A 25517-nucleotide genomic window follows, 5' to 3' on the forward strand; every position below is an offset into this window, starting at 1 on the left:
TATGTGACCAGGGTTCACATGTTGACAAGTTTTTTCTTAAAATATTGACTTCAGACTAACATTAGTACACAATGCTGTGAAGCTGATTGCTGGTGTTACTGTCTATACTCACAATGATGTGAAAAGACTTCTGAGTTTGTTGAGTTATTAGTGAATAGTTCAAAAGTGTTGGTGGGACATCTCATTGAATAATTTATCATTAATTATATGTGAAGATCAAAGTGGGTTTGTCAAAAAAATTGCAATCCTATTTTAACATAAGCATAATTTGATACTATATTTTCACCATCTGAGGGAAGGACCTCAGTGTGTCCCTTCCCTACATGTGGCAAAAGCTTTTGATAGCATGGAGTGGAAATACTCATTTGCAGTATGAGAGAAATTTGACTTTGTTACTTATCTTATCGCATGATTAAATCATTTTTACTTGTGCCCTTTAGCCACTGTTCTTACAACCCCTAAAAGTTGCAAACTTTCCATCTTCAATTGGTTCATTACTCTTGGATCCAGCCTTATTTGGCCAATGTGCTCTGTCACTGTGAGAGCATTGTAGGGATTTTGAAACATGGAATATGACAAAAAAAAGTGTTGCAATAAGTCCAACAAATTTATGGTCAACATCCTCAAGAGAGTTTATGACTGCAAGTCATGGTGCTGTACTTAGGCTAGTGGGTGTAATATTTTTCCACCAAACAACTGATGCCGGGCGGCAGGATGGTGCAGTGGTTAGCACTGTTGCCTCACAGCAAAAAGGTTCTGGGTTCCAGCCCCGACTCAAGCAAGGGATCTTTCTGTGTGGAGTTTGCATGTTCTCCCTGTGCCTACGTGGGTTCTCTCCGGGTACTCTGGCTTCCTCCCACAGTCCAAAGACATACAAAAGAGGACTAGGCTACTTGGATACTCTAAATTGACCGTAGGTGTGGCTGTGAGTGTGAATGGTTGTCTGTCTATATGTGTTGGCCCTGCGATGGACTGGCAACCTGGGTCACGGGGGACTGGAGCCTCTCGCCCGAAGGATGGGATAGGCTCCAGTCCCCCTTGCCCTGTAACAGGATAAGTGGTAGAAAATGGATGGATGGATTGATGGACAACTAATGCCCCTCAAGTATAGCAGTACTTTTTGTATTTGCACATAGACATCTTCAAAAGATAGCCACTAACTAGACACCCTCCCTTGCTGTGGGCTCGTACCTTGCATAAACCATGTAATGAGTGTGACTGTGTGGGGTCTGGGGATTTCTGGTATTTGTGTTTCAGCTCATCATGCAACATTATTTGAGCAGAGTCTGTTTTCTGGGTAAGAGAAGAATGAGCATAGAAACTGAAAATCAAATTGGCTGCAGAAGAAGAGTGGATAGAACACGCATTGTTGATGTCTTATCCATTCGCAACATTGCTTTATACCAACACCATATAGTGGTGTTTTGTATATACAGACGACATTGCGGCAAGTCTACGAGTAGAGGATGGAAAGTAAGTTGTATAAGACTGATTTAAAGTGACACTGTGAAAACAGTTTATTACATACATTATTAATGTGCAGAGCAGCCATTTTGGATTTTGATCTCAGGGTTCATCAGGGATCTCACAGTTTCCAAGTGGGAAGTCAAAGGGGGGTTGCACTTGTTGGGAATGGAAATTGTGAATTCTGACTGTGCTCCAGTGTTCAACTGGAATCCACCATAAGTAACAAAAGTGGGGGAGAGTGACAATCAGAGAAGCAGTAACCAAGGATGTGCTGAAAATCAATTTGATATCAGAGACATTGAACTTGATGATGGTTAAACAATACATTATTTTTTTAAATTATGAACCAACAAAACATGAACATCCAATTAGGTTAAATTATGTTAACATTATGTTATTTTGAAGGTGTTGGATTTTGGTGAACAACTAATATTTAAACTAGGAGAATGTGAGCATCAGCATTTGTCACATCAGATGGTGATATTGGCACCCACATGGAAAGAACCTATATGCAGCATGTATGCAACTACAGTATATGCAACCTATATGGTGCATGTATGCGCATATATGCCACATATAGGTCCCAAATAGGCTACATATATGTCACATATAAGTTATGTGACATATATATATGTCACATAACAACAGTATATGTTCAATTCTGTAATAACAGTATATGTTCAATTCTGTTGCATATATGTTCATATACAGGCCACATATATATCCTATCCTATCCTATATGTCTTGTTTATATGCACAATATATGTCATATATACTCATAATACAGGGCATATAGGTCTCCTGATTGCTGTCATACTATTGAATAGGCATAATCCTTATACCTTCATCGAAAAGACATGGGCCATTAGGGCCCTACTCTACCTACTCGTAAATGTAGGAGGCTGTGATCACTTGTTCATTTGGTTGACCCAATGTTATCAATGCCCAGAAGGCACAGTAGGCTTGCTATGGAGTTTTTTTTTAACAACTCATTGTGTTGTTTACAATATTACAATATTATCATTTTTATAATTAAAACCTGAACCATAGAACTAAATATATGGAGGATTGTCCAATAAATACCAAAAAAAATACTAGGACATTTGATTTTTTTTTTTTTTTACCTCATGCAACATGGCCAGTTTACAGGCAAAAATTATTCAAGTAGCAAGTAAGTTCGGTGCAACAGTTGGGCACTGCTATAAACAGCAAGCTCACCGAGTTATGCCGCCTGTACAAGAAGCCATGAATTATCTTTTTTTTCACCTGTGTTTTGAGAGGATGTTTTATTATTTTTGTTCTGCTAGTATGTCAGTAGTTATTTTAGAGTTAAAGACATATTGGGTTTTGATTTATGGATTTAATTATCCATGTACATAAAGGCATATTGTTTTTAAATTGCGAATTTCACATGGGAGAGAGTCAATATGTATGTCATATAGGTCAACATAAAGGTTTGACATATAAGTGAACTGGGTGGCACGGTGGTGCAGTGGTTAGCGCTGTCGCCTCACAAGAAGGTTTCGGGTTTGAGTCCCGGCTCGGGCACAGGATCTTTCTGTGTGGAGTTTGCATGTTCTCCCTGTGTCTGCGTGTGTTCTCTCTGGTACTCCAGCTTCCTCCCACCATCCAAAGACATGCAATTGGGGACTAGGCGATGGACTGGCGACCTATCCAGGGTCTATCCCCCCTCTCACCATAGCCGCTGGGATAGGCTCCAGCCCTCCCACGACCCTTAAGAGGAATAAGCGGAAGACAATGGATGGATATTAATACAGCTATAATCATCAGTGAACTGTAAAAAAAATTGGCCCATTTCCATTATATGTAACCTATATGTACATATATGCAACCTACATATATGTACATATAATATAAGAAAAACTTTATATGTCACCTTATGTCAAACATATATGTTAAACATATATGTTACATATAAGTTTTTTCTGTGTGGGCATTAGTTGTTAAGATTGAAGTGGAATCATCTGATATCGCAACTGAAACTCAAACCACATTTTGCACATTCATAAATCATGCTCCAAATATGCCAACTATGAAAATAAATGTTGGGTATAATATTCAATAAAATAACATTAGCATGAGGTCTTCCTGGTGCATCATGAGTTGCATTTTGCTTAAAATAAAATTGTGAATGCATGGCTTTTACTTGTGGGAGAGTATCTTTTTATGGATTTCTAAAGTAAAAGTATGAATAATTTCTCCACAACGGGAAAAGTCTCACTAAGTAGGAATCTACAAATATGGTGCATGATGCTGCAGCTGACTAGGACTGGGAGGAGGGTTGGATGATATAATATAGCCAAATCTATTTAAATCATACATTACACAGCTGTGTTTTAACATTAGACATTAACGTCGCTGATTGAAAACGATACATGCTTTGGTCTCTAGCAGATTTTAAGTGATATTTAAGATGTTCTTTTATAAAGTATTATTTTTACACTTGTAATGTTGTAGTCCAATGAAATTGTTCGATAGTCCCTAACTGGGGAAGGCTTAGTAGTTGATGCTGGATCGACCAGCGGCGGCGGCGTCTCTAGTCAGTCAGTCCGTCGCTGCAGTCTGACAGAACGGCCGGTTACCACCAACCTCCCTCGCCTCCGATGCTGGAGACTATGTGTCTCTGAACGGTGAACGGAGCGGTTAACCACACCAAAACATTCGTGGACATGAGGACACCTACTACAAAGACTCCTACGAGAAGGCGGGCCGGGAATCCCAAGTTGTATCGATTTTCAACCAGAAAATGAGAAAGGTGGCGATGCAGCACAGCGGCAACTGACACAAGCGACCGCCTCTAACCAGCTAGCTAGCGTTAGCAATAGCTAAAGAGCTAATGCTAGGTACTCAGCAGGCTGCGGGATTCGAAGCGCAATCTGTGCCACCTACGGGATAGTGAATATGTCAGTAAACCTAAACACATAATTCGGATTATTCTTCAGAGTTGTAATGGTGTTTCTTTGTAAGCATTACCTGGTAAGTTGTTTAAATCATTACTCGATGTGAACTAACGTTAGCCAATGTTAGCTGGTCGTTCACCTGCTAGCTACCATTTCGTATCGGCTAATCACGTCAACGAGTCTTAGTGAATGAACTTGGTATTCTGTGTGTACAAGTCAAGACGTCATGCATCCACACACAGCTGATGGAAAACTACTGGAATAAAGAAACAGGCATTGATAAACATGTCCATTAGCTTTGCCTGGGGGATAGCGACGACCGCTGTTAGTATTGAAAGAAGCTACTCCCTTGATCTCTTATCCGTCCTTCACATTTGCATTTGAATTTCAATCAGTCGTCAACCAAACACTTGCTCCAGATCCTCGAGCAGCATTTAAATGTCTGTTAAGTGGGATTTTAATGTATGTTTAAAAAAAGAAGAAACGATAGTTTCGGAGCTGTGAGAATGAATCAAGTTGAGGTGTGATACATGCAGGCAATGTGTTAAACTTGCATGTCCTTCCCCACTTGCAAAGGGCTGCCATATGACTGATTTGTCATTCCAGTCGGCTCTTTTGGAAGCAAGGATGCAGTGTAGGTCCTGATGCAAAGGGCATTTATGTGGAGATAGATAATGCAGCCTCTTGATACAGTAAGCTGAAACAGAATAGATAGTTTGAGGATTGTGAGTGTATGATATTTGTTTTGATAGGCTCTGAGGTATTCACTTTTTATGTTGAATTCACCACAGCAATGTGACAAGGTTATTTTATTGCTGGGGTAGTTCAGCCATTGCTTGATGTATGACAAACCAGCATCTTGAGCTGTCACCAATTTTCTGAGTATTTAGTGCTTTTAGTCCCAGTAGAAGACTGTTGGGCAGTCTTGGGCTAGATGATTTTAGTGGTTGCAAGGGGCATGCGACCATGGCGGAGAAATGACAAGTAAAGGAAAGACTACAGCTGACAGAATACTATTGAAGTTGGGTAGATCAAGTGAAGGGTGGAAAAGAAACAATTTTTCTGAAATGCTGGCAGGTCTCCAGTAACCATACAGTAAATGGCTTTCTGTAGCATTGTGTTAACTCAGCAACTCTGTAATTGATGCTAACTATGCTTATAATCTTCCTTTTTCCAGAATCATCATGACTATTCCCCTGCTTATCTGTCACTCCTTCACTGAGGGACCTCTGTCACTTTTGGACTCCGGACTAAGAAATGCGGGGATGAGATAATAAAGCCAGTCAGCTGGTGCATGCTGCTGCAACAACACCTGTGGCACTTTTAAGCCCACCTCCCCCTCTGCCCCACAACCCCCCCCCCCCCCCCCACCAAAGATAATTTCAAGATTTAAAACATGACGACGCCAGCTCTCCTGCCACTGTCTGGCCGCAGGATACCCACTCTATCACCGGGCACTTCGTCCTTCCCGCACCATAGGGCCACATTGAGGCTCTCAGAGAAGTTTATCCTCCTCCTCATCCTCAGTGCCTTCATCACCTTATGCTTTGGGGCCTTCTTCTTTCTCCCAGACAATTCCAAGCACAAGCGCTTTGACCTGGGCTTGGAGGATGTGCTTATCCCCCACATTGACTCGCCCAAAGAGGGGAAACATGCTTCTGGACAAGTGGTCATACATGGACAGGGTGGACATGATGAGCACAGACACAGGTAGGAATAAAACAAAACATGCTTACCTTTTTGGGTCATTTTAGTATGTTAAATAAGCAAATCTTGCCCTTTCTATTAAGATTATGTTTGAAACATATATGCACAATGTTTTTGAATATTTGGATTTCTAACAATGTGTGTGTGGTTCAATTTCTTGTATACATATTTGCTTTTCAGACTGTAGTGAAAGTCAGGGGTGTGGCAATTTGTTTTGGTACATGTCAGCAAATGCTCCCTCCTCATTTTCCTTATCCTTTCATGCAGATGAGATGAGGTTGCTTTCAATACTTGAAATCCTTTCTGTGGGTGTAATTGTGAATATTTTTTACACTAGATTTTTCTTTTTGTAAGATGTAGCGGTAATCCAGCTATTCTTCCTTATACCCCTCTCCTACTTTTTAAAACCCAGCAATAAAACCCAATTGATCCCTTTCTTACTGCAAGTAGATGAGAAGTTGCCTTTCTGTTTTTTAATCAATTTTCCTTATATGTAAAGTTTGACAAAAGCCATCAACACACCAGAAAACAGAGTAAACAAACAGTATAAAGCAGCATGGAGTGCAAGGATAGTGCTCCTGCAGTTGTTACTGTTAAATATATATATGTTGTGTAATTTGCTCCAGTCTGCTTTTCAAGCTCAAAGCCGACTGGCTAATTTTTGACAATGACAAAATGTCAGAAGTTAACAGCAGAGGTAACAAGCTTTCATTGCCTTCATGTACATTCTTGATAGTGGAGCCCTAACTGCTCATTGAATGTGGATCCCAAAAGTTGTCTGAATATTACTGCTTTCATTCAGGTTTTGTGTTGATATCAATGCTGATTGGAGCTGGTCTGATAAATTCCAGTGGCTACTGCAGGGACATTTGTCCCTGAATTGACTGCTGATTCAAGTCCTTCCTATTGCAGTCACAAGCAAATTGGTAGTGTATGTTGGCAAGTTTTTTTATCAAGTGGGACAGGGGCTTTAATGTGTCGTTTATTGATTTGTAATGATGATGTGCCAGCTAAAAAATCAGTTATTTATTTCCTGCTCATTCCACAGAAACAAAGACCCCTGCATCATAAAATAAGAGAGCTGCTTTAAATTCTTGTGAATGAGCAAAATTTTAAAATCTCATGCAGTCTTTTACATTTGCAAATAAACATGGTAAACTGCTAGTGGTCATCTTACTTGCAGATAATAATACATGGCATAAATAGTTTCATCCCAAGTAAATTGGTCAGGTTTCAGATGTAACTTTGAAGTTAATGTCTAGTACAGTATTATACTGAAACCACAGTATTTCCCAGCAAATTTTTGTAGCGGTGTAAGGAGCGCACCCTTTCTACTAATTTATTTTTATTTCAATATTTAACCGTAATTCAGGTAATCCTCATGCAAAATTAGAGTTAAGAACTGCATTTCACCTGAAACATTGTTTTAATTGCTTATGGCAGCTGATTGATGTGTACAGTGGACAGTTACATGTGACGGCATCAGTTGCTCTTCAAGTCATCATTGTGTGATCCAGATTATCAGAATTCAAACAGCCTCCGGAAGATGAGGCGCTCTAGCATTTAAAGAGACCCTCAGGAACTCACGCAGGCTCTTAATGATTTAACCTTTAACTTAATTTGGCTATGGAAAACCCAGAGGAGAACTAGTTTTGTATTCATAAGTTGCTCATAACAGCTGCTGAGGGAGTAAAGGTTATTCTTCAGTAAGCAATCGATTCTTCTGACCTTTGTGAAATTTTGGCTAACACTCTTAATACCTGAGAATATATGTAAAGGATTACATTCAGCCTGTACCACTTGGTTGTCCATCCATCGGTCCATTCATCTTCAACAGCTTATCCTAAATGGGTAGCAGTGGTAACAACTTCAGCAGGGAACCCCAAACTCTCCTTTCCCCATCTGCAGTAACCAGCTCAAACTGGGGAATCTCAAGGAGTTTTCAGGCCAGCACGGAGATATAGTCTCTTACCTAGTCCTTGGTCTGCCCCATGGCTTCCTCCCAGCTGGATGTGTCTGGAACAACTGAACCAGAGAGGGACGCGGTGAGGTGGCATTATGACTAGGTGCTTGAACCACCTAACCAAGCTCCTTTGGATGCAAAGGAGCAGCTTCTCAACTCCGAATCCCTCACAGATGACCAAACTTCTCGTCTTATCCCCAAGTGAGACATCAGCCAGCCTTCTGTGGAAACCCATTTCTGGCATTTGTATTCGCCTTCTCATTCTTTCCATTTTTCCTGACCATAGGTGAGAATAGGAAGAAAGACTGACTGATAAGATCAAGGGCTTTGCCTACTAGTTCAGTTCTCTTTTTGTATCAACAGTGTGATAGAGCGAGTTCAAGACTGCTCCTGCTGCTCCCATTCTTCTGCCCATCTCATGCTTCTGTCACTCAGGAACAGGATCCAGAGATACTTTATTTCCTTCACTTGCTGTAAAGAAAAAAAGTTCTTACCGGAAGTGGACAATATTCCACCATTTTCCTCATAAAAACCATGGCCTCAGATTTAGAAGTACTGATTCCAATCCCAGTGGAGTCACACTCAGCCACGAATCAATCCAGTGAGAGCTGAGGGTCATATACTGAAGATTACACATCATCCACAAAAGCAATAATGTAGTACTCAGCCCACTGAACTGCAAACCACCACCATCATTACTACATCTTGAAGTCCTTTCCATGAAAATCACAAAGAGGATTGGTGACAAGGAACAACCCTGGCGATGGCCTGAACTCAAACACAACTTCTGCTTTGGGTGTACAGAGATTGGATGGTGCTGAGAAGGCCCACTGGCAGACAAAGGGCCACACTGGTTTGATCCTCACTTCCCCATAATGACCACGTCGAATTGTCCTTGAGCAAGATACTGAATCTGCTGATTGTTCCTGATGAGTAGGTTGACACCTTGCATAGCAGCCTCCACCATCAGTGTGTAAGTGTTTGAATGGGTGAATGAGATGACACTGTAAAGCCCTTTAAATGCCCCTAAAGTAGAAAGGCGCTATATAAAAATGAGTGCATTTCCCATCAACCATTTACCACCAGGAGATTTGAGGGTTATTGCCTCTTGAGGCCCTTAGGACCCTGAGGCCACAGCTCCGACCTGCAGCTTTGGAAATACAGTCTTTGAACAATTTCCTTTCTGGTCCAATGCCCCTCGCCTCCACTAGGGTGTCAGAAAAGCTCTGTCAGATGTGAGACTTGAAGGCCCAGTTCATCCACAGAACTTGTTTAGGGTTTCCAGGTCCATGCTGAAGCCTCCCCGGCCATCTGACTCGATCACCATCAGATGGTGATCAGTTGACAGCTTAGCCTCTCTCCTCACTTGAGTGTCCAAGACATATGACCTTCGGTCTAATTTTACAATAACAAAATTGATCATCCATCCTTCGTCCTAGGGGTATCTGGTACCAAGTACACTTATGACGTCCTTTTGCCCAAAGATAGTTTTCGTTATGGACAATCCAACCACTTAGGCTCAGATCAGGCTGGCTGTTCCTCCCAGTCATGCCCCTTCAAGTGTCTCTGTTGTTTTTGTATGTGCTTGTTGAAGTCTCCCAGTCCACTGTGGAATCCCCTACAGGAGTTACAGGAATATACTGATCACTTTGAATACCACCTACCGTAAATTCTGGACTATAAGCCGCCACTTTTTTTCGACGCTTCATGCCCTGCGGCTTATACTCCGGTGCGTCTTATACGAGGATTTTACCTTCACCCTGGGGTGTGGCGGGCAGAGGCAGCGGGCAGTAATTCCCGATTGTTCCTGATGGTAGCTCCAAGTACCGTACTTAGGGAAATTCCTGGCCAAATGTTATGGTAATTTCTCTAAGTACCGTCCAGTCCATGCCGCGGTGCAGTGTAAAAAGAGCATCACACGATATTTTCAGTCATTTGTATTCACCCTCAAGATGGAGAGCAGAAGAAGGAATGCTTATGATGCAGCTTTCAAGTTAAAGGCAATCAATCTGGCGGTTAAAGATGGAAATAGAGCTGCAGCACGTAAGTTTGGCATAAACGAATCAATGGTGAGACGCTGGAGGCTGCAACATGACGAACTGACCCAATGCAAAAAGACTACAAAAGCTTTCAGAGGTCGTAATAGCAGATGGCCCGAACTTGAAAACGCTCTGGAAGACTGGGTCAACACGCAGAGAACGGGCGGCCGAGGTGTTTCCACCGTGCACCGCGGCTTATTTACTGGTGCGGCTTATACGTGTACAAAGTTGATTTTTTCCCCTAAAATAAGCATCTGCGGCTTACATAACGGTGCGCTCCATCGTCCGGAATTTACGGTATACGCTTAAATTGTATTGCTTTGCTTTTTTTCATCACTTGCAAAAGAAAATAGGGTGCTTTATTACTGTTTCGAGGATACTATGTTTTTGTCCTTTTGCCTGCTTTCACTGCATCTGATAGCAGTACCTATGCTGGATCAGCTACTTCTTTCTAACCTGAACAAGGTCCTTCAGTGGCAGTTCCAGTGGTCAGAAAACAAACATAAGTGTAGGCCCCCTCAAACTGCCTGTGAGTTCCTGTGGTGGAAAACCAAATATTAGAGAAATGGACAGTCGGGCTTATATAGTTGACTACTTCCAAAGTGACGTGTCAACACATTTGGATGGCTATCTGGAGTGGTAGAAATTTCTGTGGTGTAGGGGCAGGTGATAAGTCTACCCAGAGGACATGCTGACACAGGAACTTGCATGTCAATAGCCTCCTAGATAGGCAGGTTACAGGTAAAATAGAGAAGGAAGAAACAATTTTTTTCCAATTTTGATCTTGTGGTTAGACATGTTGACATCTTTTGTGATTTGTAATTCAAACTGAAAATTTTAAAGACAATACATGTACATTACCAGGCAATGAATGCTCTATTGTCCTAAGAAATGTGTTTTGCTGGAGATATTATTGATTATATTTTTCATATAATGTTATGATTTTGAGCATGTATGATGTGGCTGCCAAATACTGTTGCCCCACTGTATAATTTGAACATAACTAAGAATGACAGTACTTTCAAATAGTTATATTGGTCATATCAGCCCAGCATCTGTGCATGCCATTTCACTTGTGCTTGACGGGGTATGGTACACCTGCTTCTGTAGAATAGATGTCAGGGCTGAGCAATACCTAAAAACAAAAAGATAGTTTTGACAGATATTAGGATATGATAAAATTTGAATTTTTCTATTTAATGTTCACAAACATGATTTTTTAGGAGAAGGTAGTGCTACAATCCTTGATTTCTAAATAGGGCTATGCCAATATGGAAATTCTAGGCCAATAATGATATTTAAAATAATAGTTGGAACTTGTACTTGACACTCAAATGGCATGTTACCAGAGTCATAGAGAAAGCTGTGGCCACAGATATGTGTTGCAGAACTGTAAAATCTTTTCTTTTTCTTTTTTTTTTGTATTGCGCCAAATCACTACAAAAGTTACCTCATGACACTTTAATGTGTAAAATGAATAAAACACAACAGAATAACATCTGCCAATCAGTCAACCATGTGCACATTGGCTGATGCCGGTGTCGAACTGATGAATTGGTGCATCTCTTTTTTAATGGAATTTAAAAAAGGCAATTGTTCAAGGCAAGACAAGGCAAGGTAATTTTATTTGTAGAGCCCATTTTCACAAATAGTTTGTCTCAAAGGGCTTCACATGGCATCATAACATCCTCTGCCCTTAGACCCTCACATTGACTGAGGAAAAACTCCATAGAAAACCCTTTTAACAGGGAAAAATCTGAGAAACCTCTGGGTGAGCAACAGAGGAGGGATCCCTCACCCAGGAAGGACAGACGTGCAGTAGATGTTGTTACAGACAAGAAAACAGTTTACAATACAAAATGTGGAAAACATGGAAATGTTAATAACAGTTGAAGAAGGAAGCTTCTGGAAGGGGAGGCAGGGAGAGCAAGCCAGCTTGATGGGGGACTGGATGGCAGACTGGTTCATGGAAGGGGAGCGCAGGCCGGTGTAATAGTGGGGAATAAAAGGGGGGGGGGGGGGTGATGCAGGTGGTGGTTGGAGCTCTGGTGGATCTGTGGAAACAGAGAGAGACTGCGAGACACCAAGGCCAAACTACAAAGTGCAACAAGTAATGGTAATGACAGTTCCAAAAGAGGAGAGGGGGAGAGAGGAGAGGAGAGGAGGGGAGAGGAGGGAAGGGCTCCATGTAACGTGATGTGTCCCCCAGCAGTCTAAGCCTATAGCAGCATAGCTATCAATGGTTCAGAGCTACCTGAACCAGTCCTAATTGAAGGCTCTGTCATAAAGGAAAGTCTTAAGCCTGGACTTAAACGTAGTTAAAGTGTCTGCCTCTCTGACCCATGGAGAGAGCTGGTTCCACAGTAGAGGAGCCCGGTAACTAAAGGCTCTACCTCCCAGTCTGTTTTTATTGATACTGGGAATCACTAAAAGACCTGCATTCTGGGAGCGGAGTGCTCTGGTGGGACAGTAGGGACAGTAGGGACTAATGAGTTCTTTCAAATAGGATGGAGCTTTATCATTGAGAGCTTTATAAGTCAGCAGAAGGATTTTCAAGTCGATTCTAGATCCTACAGGAAGCCAGTGGAGAGAAGCTAAAGTGGGAGAGATGTGTTCTCTCTTCTTAACTCCCGTCAAAACCCTCGCTGCAGCTTTCTGGACCAGCTGGAGACTCTTTAGAGAGTATTTAGGACATCCTGACGAGAGAGTTGCAGTAGTCCAGCCTAGAAGTGACTAATGCATGCACCAGTTTCTCAGCATCACTCTGGGAAAGGATATTCCTAATCTTAGCGATACTTCGCAGATGGAAGAAGGCAGTCCTAGTCACATGCTTCATGTGGGAGCTGAAGGAAAGGTCCTGGTCAAAAATGACCCCAAGGTTCCTTGCAGTTGTACTCAGGGTCAAGGTGATGCCATCTCGAGTAGCGATCTGATTAGAGAGTGTGTCCCTGAGGTGTTTAGGTCCAAACACGATGACCTCAGTTTTATCTGAATTTAGTATTAAGAAGTTAGAAGACATCCAGGATTTAATTTCTTTTAGGCAGTCTTGCAGATAAGTAAGCTGGCTTGTGTCGTCTGGCTCCATCGACAGGTAAAGTTGTGTGTCGTCCGGATAACAGTGGAAGTTGATCGAGTACTTCCGTATTATGTCACCGAATGGGAGCATGTAAAGAGTGAAGAGAATCGGTCCTAAAACTGAACCCTGTGGTACACCATATGTAACTCTGCTGTACTCTGAATAGTCATTATTAACATGAACAAACTGAAACCTATCTGATAAGTATGACTTAAACCATTTTAGGGCAGTTCCTTTAATCCCAATTTCATGGTCTAGTCTCTGAAGTAGGATGCTGTGGTCAATGGTGTCAAATGCAGCAAAAGGACAAGTACAGAGAGAAGACCTCTGTCAGAAGCTATGAGAAGATCATTAGAGACTCTGACAAGGGCTGTTTCAGTGCGATGGGGTTCCCTGAATCCAGACTGGAAGGCTTCAAAAGCTCGTTGCTGTGCAGATGTTCATATAGCTGCTCCAGGACAACCTTCTCAAGGATCTTGGAGATGTAGGGGAGATTGGATATAGGCCTATAGTTGGCTAACACATCTGGGTCAAGAGAAGGTTTTTTAAGTCAGTTTTCAGCCGACCAATGCATGATTTGATCTAAATAACAAAAACTGAACCCTACAATTTGTATGAAAATCATGTAAACATTTAGAATTTATGTAAGTTATGTTTTTCTTTATTTACAAAACATTTAGAACATTTAGAACAGCCAGTATGTCATAGTTTTGTTTCCTCCTCATTGATGATGAGTAAAGAAGTGACTTGAGCATAACAGGGCTGATGTAAATTTTGGATATTGGCATTACAGCCACATTAAAATTACTGATATGTGCTGATATAGTTGGTGTGCTGATACAGTATCTTGGGTCCATAATTAATACACATACTTGCAGGAGAAGGGTTCAACTTCACTCTGTGGTGAACAATGCTGGGACTAGGAATTCACTGATTCTGGTTTGATACTTAAAATAACAATTTGGCTTGGAGCCAACACAATGTGTTTGCTTGTGTATTTGGTATTTATTGTTCATTGATTTCACTTTTTGTGCCACTGAAACAAAGAAATTTTCAATTTGCAATAAGACTAGATGAAGACTAGTATATGGCTTAAGGCATGGTCAGATAGCTGAAATTGGAGAAATTGTTGCACAGATAAGTTTTGTTGTGTGGTCGGGTCCATATTATGTATTCCCTGCCATGGCCTAAAGGTGCCATTCAATTCTGTTGGAGCAGCTAAGCGACTGAGCATCTTTGCAGCGCATTTGCAAGTGTGTTTGTCAGAGGCAGGAAGCAGTCACAGCTAGCTCTTCCAACTAATGCCCCACCTCACTACCTACAGGAGACAGTAGGTCTCTCCTCCTAATATAGGAGACAGTTCCTTGACCTTTCTGCCTTCACCAAGGGTCTAGACCAGGGGTGGGCAATCATGTGCCATGGAGGGCCGTGTGTATGCAGGTTTTCCTTCCAACCAAACACTTCAACAGGTGATTCCACTGATTAACACACCTTCAGCCACAGAAGAGTGTTAATCAGTGGAATCACCTGTTAAAGTGTTTGGTTGGAAGGAAAACCTGCATACACACGGCCCTCCATGGCACATGATTGCCCACCCCTGGTCTAGACTAACTTTTGCACTGGTAGGACTAGTGTGACCAACTTTCTCAGTTGGGTTACATTGTGGTATTTATCAATGACCTGGTATTCTTATAAATAGTTGTTTAATTTAGATGACCTCAGTGAAACATTGATGGTGCCTCAGAACTTGATATTTGCAAAAATATTTTACTTGATGACCAGCTGCAACCTGCACAGTGTATGATGCATTTGGTGTAGGGGCAGCACTGTAGCATATGTGCATGTGTGCAGGCATCAGGTAGCTGCCATGCCACAGCAGCTGGAGCCAATTGCCACCATTCTACTCAATGCTTCAAAATTCTACTGGGGCATCTTAGTGTTCTGCTTAAGGGAAATGTACGGCGAGACTTTCAACAGACAGCACATCAATCAGCAGATCAAGACCATACATGAATGGCACACTGGTCAATTTTAAAAATAAAAAAACCATGTGCAAACTCCCAATTGTAAATATAGTGAGAAAGGAAGCAAATTAACCACATACTTTTATGTGCCCATGATAGAAATGCATAAACCAAGAAAAAAAAATCAGCAAAATCTGAGCACGTTTGCAAAGCTGGGCAGGCTAAACAAGCTGGGGGTGAAACTTTTGATTGAAATTGCAGCTGTGTGGAGGGCGCGTGTGATCGGCATCCCAGCCGGAACACAATGATGCAGCTGTGCATGGTTATGCAGAGCAGTGGAGAGTCCATGAGGGCAAGAGAGGCTGCAGCAGCGAAGGGAAAAAGTACTGCTTTCATCTGAAATGTCTAATGCTCTTCCCATGTGACAGAAATTGTAATGATCATGTACTTGCATGAATGAGACTGCATAACTTGCACATTCCCAAAAAAAGGTTGTGTATATGACCTTTGTGGTTGCAGTATAAAGAGCCCTATTCAGAGCAGTAAGATTTGGGCGTATTGTGTGGTGATGCGTGAAAAGGAGTAGCAGGTTATTGCTCAGGTTAGCCCTGTCACCTGGCTGCAAACCCATGTGTCAAAGCATATGAAGCCACTGTAATCACCACTCATTGGGTTGGACTTCTTGAAAAAGTGAAACCACAGTGGCCTACTCTTATAGTTTCAGTTTTTAAACTCATCGTGCCCAGTGTATGTAACACTCAACAAATAACATGATCCCACAATATGTTGACACTTTTCTTTGAGAACATTTTGAATGAGAAACTCTCTTCTTCTCCCAATCTCATTTCTCTTAGTTAATGTAGAAGACTTCACTCTAAATGCTGCACAGGTGCATTTAAACTTTGCCATTTGCTGAGTCACCCAGTGACCACATATTTTGTAGGGTTTGATTATTTGGCTGATGGCAGTCAAGGTGAAAATTGCCTGATACAATCACATGCTAAAAAATTATACATCCATAGTTTTAAGCAATTTGAGTCATGTAATGGGGCAGCATTGTGGGGCAGTGGTTAGCACTGTCAAGAAGATTTGGGGTTTGAGCTCCGGCTTGAGCACGGGGTCTTTCTGTGTGGAGTTTGCATGTTCTCCCTGTGCTTGTATGGGTTCTCTTTGGGTACCCCACCTTGTCCCACAGTCCAAAGACATGCAAGAGGGGACTAGGCTGATTGATACTCTAAATTAACCTTAGGTGTGGCTGTGAGTGTGAATGGTTGTTTTGTCTATATGTGTTGGCCCTGCAATGGATGTTTGACTTGTCCAGGGTGAACCCCGCCTTTCGCCCGAAGGCTGCTGGGATATGCTCCAGCCTCCCTGTGACCCTTAACAGGATAAGCGGCAGAGAATGGATGGATGGATGGAGTCATGTAATGTCCAATTGCAGCCAAAGTAGAGGAAAATGTACTGGCACAATCTTCATAGGTTGCTTTACAATCCAAGTGCAGTACTCTGGGCTCAAATAATCTGATTAGAGTAGTTCTTGCCTTGCTAGTTTAGTGTTGCAGGGCCATAACTTTGCTTTTGAGCACTGATTCGGCCATAAATCAGCATCATGGTACCCTGTATCATATTTCAGGCCCTGGCAAACATTAGATTGTTCTTATTTATCATATTTAGTGTGATCATTGATATCATTTCATGTCTTAAGTCTTCATTTATCTCTCAGCAATCAAGTAAATCTCAGGTGGTGTGTGTTTTTGTCTGGAGTATGATTATTTTTCTCTTTCTATGTTGTTTTGACTGGGTTAAGGATTGTGACAAAGAGGGAGGGAGTGATTTTTTAAAACAATTGTAATTTATCTAACTGTGTTATTTGCAGTGTTGGTGTTGTGGTGGCACACAAGGGAAGATGATACAATACAGACAGAAATAAGATGACAAAGAAAACTGTGTGGGCCAGGATTTATAGTCTGAGAGGCGTAGGTAAACTTGGCTGTCTGAGGACCCTTCAATTTCAGCCAGTTGCTGCACAGCACTCACCAGCACAGTGGGAAGGGGCCTCATGATGTCATATATTTCTCAGGACTCATAAACTGGCTCTACCTTCATCCAGTTGCACAAATCGCATACTTGCATTCTCATTCAATTAAAAGTATACTCAGAGATCTCAGTCTGTCCAGAGACATCTGTACTGAATCAGAGATTAAACACTAGTAGGCCTGAGTAGTGACAACACTGATAAATTGAATGAGGGTGGGATTGATATTCTGTACGTTTAAATTGATTGGAAATGCTATCGTTTTTTTGACTGATACCATTGTTTAAAAATTATCCCAAAAACTGGTCGTCAAATATACATTGACATCCCAGTTCCATCATGAAATTAATTAGTTAAGATCTGCAGTGTTGTTTCAATTTAATCAAACCCTCCCCTGCTGTGTGTTGGAGGATGTCAAACACACACATGCATGCATACTTATGGCCTGGCTGCATCATTGCAATGACAGTGGAACAAACATGAGGAGTTAAAGTGAGCAGACCATTGCTTAATTAATTGTGGATGGAGTCTTGGATGGAACGTAAAAATAGTATCAAAATGGGTTGTTGAATATACTTTGGTGGTCATTGGGTAACAGGTGCAGACCAAGCACTAAAAATATATTGGTCAAACAAATTTAACACTCAAAATGATGAACACCAATATAATCAATTTTATCAAATGCAATTTGTGAAAACAAATGCTTTTAAAAGATTTGACTCTTTCATAATACAAGCAGACACTAACTATACAGAATTGGTTGATTTTCAGTTTAAAGCTGAGGCGCAACGCTTTCATGGAATTACTAATCCCCTTAGCAAATGTCTGGTTGTAACAATCCAAAACAGCTGCTTTGTAACAATTGAGGGATTATTAATTGGAAAAAAAGTAAATAGGAAACTGGTTATCCCCATGCTTCCTCCTCTAAAAGTGTGTCTTGTCTGTCCAACATTAACCCTGTAACTGTAACATATAGATGAATGGGTAAAGATTTGTTACAAATTTTTTTTTGATGTAGAAAGGGGCTGTGCTGTAGATTTAGAAATGGTAAAAATACTGCTTAATGTCACTTTCAGTATGTATCTTGGTCTGAGCTCCTCAGAAACTAAATGCAAAGGAGTGTTATATTCAGTGTTTCATTATATGTCAGATGTGTCAAAGTCATATGTACACTCTCAAAGATTAGCAGAGGGAGGAGGAATAAAGACAAAACTGAACTTGTGGGAAAATAAATTAAATGAAATCTGAAAAACTTTAAATGGATTTCATTTGGCTGTGGCGAATTTCACTGCATATTTGGAAATTTTACTGCGTGAGAAAGGGATGGAGAAATGTCTGCCTGCAATACATTATTTTGAAGATGTACTGTGATCAGTGAAAAGGCACGCTTCAAAGAGAAACCTATACAGAACACTTAGTGTAATTGCAGATTTGCAAGATGTAGTGGGGTAGAACAAGGTAGAATGAATCACTGCTGTTCCTAAGATTACTTTTAAAATGAAGATATGAAATAGCCCATTAGCAGATGTTGACTGCTTCGCTTGATGACTAGAGATGCACCGATTGGATTTTTCTTGGCCTATTATGAATTTTTTATTTAGACCTGCTGATATAAATTTTTGCTGATTCTGATTTTGTAAGATGGACTATGATTATAATAATATTCATATTATAAAAAAACAATAACGTGAAACAAAAACTTATGGCAAAAACTTAAAACCATGGCAAGTGACTGGTTAAGAAGCAAAAGACGTGTCACTGACTGGCCAGTTACTGGTCTGGCTGGGCATGCTGAAAATTGGTTGATTTTGGTCCCTTGATGGGCAGTTGGTACATTTCTAGATTTTATTAACCTGGACTAGATTATGTTAATTTTTCCAGTCTGTATAGGACCTCTACATCTGATATAGTGCACAAAAAACCTTTATGCCAACCATAGATACTGATAGAAAATTCCAAGTCTCCCCCTCCAAATGAGCTAATGCTAAATTAGAAGAGGCAGACTCAACTCGCAACTCATCCATGATGGTTTTGTTTGGTTTAACAAGACTATTGGAGGGGAAACTACCTCTTCCTCAGTGGATTGTAGACAAATTCTACGGTGCTTCTCCAAACAGAGGCTCTATTCTCTGCTTGGACCAGCAGCAGGTGAGCTCCTCTGGCTGCTACTAGTTGCAGAGCTAGTGTTAGCATTCGTGCCGCTGATACTACACTGAGTTCGGGTGCATTTAAAAAAAAACAAACAGATATTTTTGCCTGCTCTTCAGGCGGTGGGGGATGATATGACATGTTATCCTCCACTCTTTCACTGACTGCTTTATGCAATGCGTGTTGGTACAGAGTCTTTACAAAACTGACAACAAAGGTAATTGCAAATGTGCAAAAATTTTAGACCATGAAATGTCTTTGCATAATTTACATTAGTTACATGAGTAAAATGAGCTTCTTTTGTGATGTGGTGATTTTTGTAAAATGAAGTTGAATACAACTCACTTGACTTTTGGGGCGAGGGGGGTAGGGGCCCCTAAATATAATGGAAGGGGAAACACTGAACTTACTGTAAGCAGTCTATTGACATTTAGCGCAGATGGATAAATGCTTTGATTGTTTGTTTTTTCAAATTTTTTCTTACCAGTGACATTAAACATGATTATGGCGAGGCACACTGGCAAGTGTAGATGACCTTTTCTGCAGCTTAATTGCTCCAAGATCCTCATCTTGTCCCATACGGAGGCCCACACTTACAGACTCCTTGTTTTCAACATTAAAAAAGGTCAGTAAATTGGCAGGTCTCAAAAATTGGTAACAAAATGCTACCACTCGATTGCAGTCTGGACCCTTGAATCTTCTACAATTCTACAATGTCATTTGGCAGACGCTTTTTGTCCAAAGCGATGTACAACACAAGGAAGAATTAGACTTAAGGCAAGCCTTAGTAAGTACAACAAAGTGCTTCAATCTTAAAATTATTTTTATTGGTTAGTCATATCAGGTAATATTGGTTTTTGTTTTTGTGATAGTGATAATTCAATTTGAAAGCATATATCAGCCAATACTGAAAAACTCCTGCTATTTTTGTGCATAATATAATAATATCGTATAAATTGTTCCCAATCCTCCACTTTATTCCTGTTAAAACCACATATTCATGTTGAATCCCATGTACATTTTCCTACTCTTTTATTTGAAAAAAGAGGTACACATTTGTGAGCTAAACTTCCCCTCAAAAATTTTGCAAACTCTGCTTTTGGAATTTTGTTGACCTGTGGTAGCTGCAGGAGATAAACTCTTGTGTGTGGTATAGAGGCATTAGCCAATCATCAACAATGTAGGTCAGAAGGGCTGCGTGTGAATCTAGGTTCAGTTATGAGGCTGTTCAGGGCTCTAGTGGCCATGTAGATGATAAAGTGACATAGATGAATAGGTGACAGTATATTTGTGTTCCTGTGTGTAGGAGATGTACAAAGAAATGATGGTAACAACAAATGAAGATCACTCTACATTGTGTAAAGTAAGTGATCGCTAATGGATGCGCACAACAATGATAAGTGGGAGGAAGGCATTTGGAGAAACTGCCCAAGTAGAACAGCTAAAGTAGGAAGATATGCAAAAATGGCTGAGACAGCTTAGAAGAGGAACAGTACACAGAGAGAGCTGGCTGAAGGTGTCTTGCAGTCTACTTGTCACTGAGATGTGATATAGTTGGAAGCTGGGGGTTGTTAGGGCTGAGACAGAATTGGTGGAATGAGTGAAGATGCTATTTTGTACTAGGGCTATGAAATAATTGTACTTATTAGAATATATATATATTTGAATACATAAAATAAAGGAAACAAAAAATGAAAATGTATATTTGAATATATTGATATGTACAATAAGAAGCCTACGTCAGGTGTCTAGACTGTGACCAAAATGGTCACATATGCAACCTCTTTTTGGGAGTTTGAGTTCAAGGTTTACATGATATCATTCATGCAAGTGCATAATCATAACTGGTTTGGTAACAGATTTAATATGAAAGCTGTACTTTTTTCATTTACTGGTACAGCCTTTCTCTCTGTTCTGTGTAACTGTGCATGGCTGCGTCATGTTCTGGCTACGACACCATACACCTGCATTTTCCACCACAAGCATTCCAGCAAAGGTGTTTTTTGGCCACCTGGCTTTGTTAACTGGCTTAGGTTCTGCTGATTTGGTTGCTGTCTCTTGATTTGTTTCTATCACGAACATTTAGAGCTATGTTTGTCTGTTTTTTTATAATCATGAGTTTGCTCATTGTGTCCATCAGAAACAGACTGGAAACGGAGTGCAAAGCCACAATGTGCAACAGTGCTTCTGGTGAAAAATTCAGCATTCACTATAGTGGTTTGAGATCAGGTCAGCCTGCCATTACGCAACATAGCTGCATCTGGTAGAAAAGCCTTCTTGGGTGCAGGTCACAGGGCCAAACCTACATTGTACACTGTGACAGATGCACATAGTCATCAAGTAAAATTCCAAATCTCAAGTTTTGAAGCATTGTCATTGAGGTATGCAAATAAAGACTAGTTGATAGGATGGGAGGTCATTTATTAATACCATAGTGTAACCCCCCCCCTACAAAGAAAGGTGCGACCAAACGTGCTTTTGCGAGCAGCTGAACAAGATCGTTGCACCAGTGCTACCAGTCTGTCTCCTGCTTAGCCATTTGGGTCATGGGAAAAAGCAGGCCATGGAAACTGTCTTATAATCCAGGTTGAAAGAAATTCTTACCAACCTGGAATGCTGGCCACCTCTCCATTATGGGTGAGTAAGGAGCAGACTTATCCACATCACTTGAAACTCAGGGAACCATTGCCATGAGAGCCTTCTGGCTTACATATTGTTGAATGGAAGCAAGCACTCAGGCTCATGTGTCAGATGTGGACTGCAGCATCTAACAGAAAAAGGAAGAGATTCTTGACCTGAATTGCCCTTACGCACACACACTTTTATAGTAGCTCACTTTCCTGCACTTGTCTTCCTTTATTATGTAAGCATTGTTTCTTTACACCTATAAAAAGGGTGTAACTTGGAAACCAGATCTAATTGGTCTTGGTGGCAGTCTCAAAAGTTACATTTAAAATCCTACGTGAAGGAGGGTATCATCCCACTTCTGACACCACACTGCTAAAAGCCAGATTTGTTTGCATGATACCAAGTGTGCACGTTTGGCTGTCCGTGCACCTGGGTCAAACACCATGGTGGGTTAACTACTGATTGTATGTTTGAATGCATAGTGGGTAATTAAGTGACTGCAATGAACAATATAGCAAGGGTTAAAGCAGAGCAAATTTTCAGTCACTCTGTACCCCGCTGACACGAGATTCAAAGCCTGTGTGAGGTGTTTCAGGGAATGCTAATTTTTGACCCTGCCCTAAAATGACTTTATTCCAGGTATTTTATTGTTAGATCTGTTTTAAGGTGGCCCTGTTGCTACTTAAGAGAAAACATGCAGTACATCTGTGATATATGAACTAACTTTCCTGTTGACTTTACTCACTTGTCACTTCTATTTGCTGTTATCATAAAAAATAATGGTCCTGCAGATTCCCAGCCTTACAAGATGCATGGAACCGAACTGCATCAATAACAGTTCAGTCACTGAGTCAAAGCCCCCTGTATCGTATCGAATTGTATTGGGAGGTGCTTGAAGATTCACGTCCCCACTGTGGATATATTTCCTATTGATAATTTAACTGAGAAAAGTCAAATTAGATTGAGCCATAGTATGGAACTAGTTCAGCCATTTTATTCTTAATGTCGTAACTACAGAATTTAATTTGCATCAGTTATATTCACTATGGAAAGTGCTCTTTGTAGTTTTGTCAAATGAAGACTGGATGATAGGCCAAAGATGTAGAAAACCATAATTTTGAATACTTACAGGATTTAGCATATGAGGTATTTGCAGTCTCACTCAATTCTGATTTCCATCTGCTGAGGAGTGGATTTCGGCAGCCCTGCAAACATCACTTAGCATTTTAAGAACCTCAGTGCACACTGTTAAATTGTATTCATATATTCTCCAGTGAAAAGTAGATATAGACTCTTTATGTGCAACTGTTTTCCCCATAGAAAAACAATTGCACAGTCTGCACCAAGTAGTTACATCTCTCATCAGTTGTTGGTAGCTTAATAGCATGAGTTTGGTGAAATGGGATTTAGGTTGACATGAGTTTTCTACGGGCTTGTCAAGGGTGAGAGTTTGTTGACTTAAATCATTAAGAAGACTTTCCCAAGCCTTTCAGATTCTCTAAGAATGTGTCACTCTGTACTTTTCTGTGTTGAAAACCCTCCTCTCTTAACAACAACAGCAGAATAAAGGTTTGCTACTTGAAATTGTTAGATTGTTGTACAGGCTGTCATGAGTTTCATTATAATTTTTAAATCACAAGCAGGATTGCGATTCTTCCAAAATTATTGTTCCCGACTCCTTTGTGCATACATTAGCATGATTGTGTCGATAGCAAATTTTTGAGACCCCTTGACTGCTGTCAATCACAGATGATATGAATAATATAAATTAAGTAACAGTTGTTACTGTCTTGTGCTTGTCAGGAGGTGCAGAGCTAACATAAACAATCGTAGCATTGCAAGAGGCTAAGAGGCTTCTCTGTCATTAACCTTGGAGTTTCTAGCATCCTCTCAACTGTCCCCAGGTTCAGGTTAGCATATAGTATATTTTCTGCTGACTTGCATGTTGAGACTTGAGAGGGATTCAAGATTTGAAACAGGATTTCATTTACATCCACAGGTCAGAATTCTGTCACTGGCCTGTAACAGGCCCATAAAGAGAGAAGCTTTGCAAAACTAACTGCAGGAATTGGACATTCCTGTCGTGCATGTTGTATCAGTTCTTCTTTGTGTCTGGTCTCAAGTCTGAAAACATATCTTAATTTTTTATTATGTCCCTCCAGTTGGAGTACTGCTACATTCAGTACAGTGCTCCCAGTGGGACTGCTGTTTTGCATAAATGAGCAAACTAAGTAATCAAGACTATCCGTATGACCTGCTTGTGTGTGTGTGTCTGCTTGTTGCTCGGGGTACATGGCATATAGCCAATGCAGTTTCCTCTGGAGGCTTGTGTTTCAACAACTTAAAAAAAAATCCTCTTCTCTACGATGCCCCACCTGGCTGTCTGACAACTGCTGTTCCTCTTAAGTTGCCATGCAAAGTGCCAGTCTTTGCTGATCACCAGATTTCATGATGCCTCTGAAGATGAAATTGCAGTGACAGGCAAGAAGGCTAGTTGATTGAAGAAGAGTAAAAAATTAGTGGGAGCCTGATAGGACTAGAGCAACTAATCAGAGTTTGGCCGAGCTTCCTGTGGCTTGCTTCAAATTTGGAGGTCGTGGGCTGTTGGGCTTGAGCAGAGGTAAATACATTGAAAGACTTGGTAATGCACCATGTGCTTACTTAGGTGTCCAATGGCACCGTCCAGTACTCATCTTTGTCGGCAACTGAGTGAGGCAGCTGTTGATGTGCTTTTGATTACATGTTTAACATTGTATGAGACCCAAAAGGCACCACCAAAGGGAAAAGTGAAATGAGATGAGAGGGTGCAGTGGTAGATAGAGGACGATGGGAGGGAATTAGCTTTCATTAAACCTGCACAGTTGTGTGTTTTTTTTTTGATGGTGCTTATGTTTCCATTACAATTTGCTGACTTTCTGACTCTACATAGCCATTCCTATAGCAGCAGATTCAGTACCCATTAGAGCTAATACTGTTTAAACTAATTTCCTTTTGTCACGCTCCCTCAGTTCTTATACACACATACTCATAGAGACATTAGCCAGTCATCTGCCATCGGCTCTATCTAAATATCACATTTAAATGCATGTTGCTGAGGGCAGTCTTAACTCACAGAGGCACAGAGAAGGATGGTATATAGAGGAGGCGTGAACCCCAAGAGGGTAGACAAACGAACACATTGAGACACAGCACAAATTGCAAAATGGCATTCACTGGCACATAGAAACCTCACAAATATGCATGCAAACTCATGTATCACAGAATAAAATAATGGATTGCACTTACATGCATATAAAGATTATAATTTAAACAGATACAATAAGAGAGAGAAATTATTTTACAGATGCATGAATACATTTATGTACAGTCAGTTTGTGTAACAAAATATCTTTTTATCAATTAAAGTTAGGGACACTGACTGCATAAATATTTATTAATTGGTTCCAGGATGATGTTACATAACTTGAAAGCCTCTTATTTTCTCTGTTGGCCCCACATTCAGCACCATAATAACATGATAGAAATTAAGGCACATTTTATTGCGTGGACAATTAGCAGGCAGCACGGTG

At 40.8% G+C, this 25517-nt stretch overlaps 1 protein-coding gene across 2 annotated transcripts in view; it reads left to right on the forward strand.

Annotated features, from left to right (window-relative positions):
• The first annotated feature begins 3993 nt into the window (after positions 1-3993).
• Positions 3994-25517, forward strand: part of man1a2 (mannosidase, alpha, class 1A, member 2) — a 157459-nt gene continuing 135935 nt past the window's right edge. The window contains exons 1-2 of one of the 2 annotated variants that reach the window (XM_086220777.1): positions 3994-4464; positions 5566-6098. In XM_086220777.1, coding sequence (XP_086076903.1) covers positions 5785-6098 — 314 coding nt within the window. In that variant the 5' untranslated portion in view covers positions 3994-4464; positions 5566-5784. The remainder of the gene's footprint in view (positions 4465-5565; positions 6099-25517) is intronic. The other variant, XM_086220778.1, reaches the window with a different exon arrangement.

Source organism: Aulostomus chinensis, chromosome 12, assembly GCF_037954235.1.
Source record: "Aulostomus chinensis isolate RoL2024-O1b breed Wild chromosome 12, RoL_Achi_v1.0, whole genome shotgun sequence".
NCBI classification, from domain to species: domain Eukaryota; kingdom Metazoa; phylum Chordata; class Actinopteri; order Syngnathiformes; family Aulostomidae; genus Aulostomus; species Aulostomus chinensis.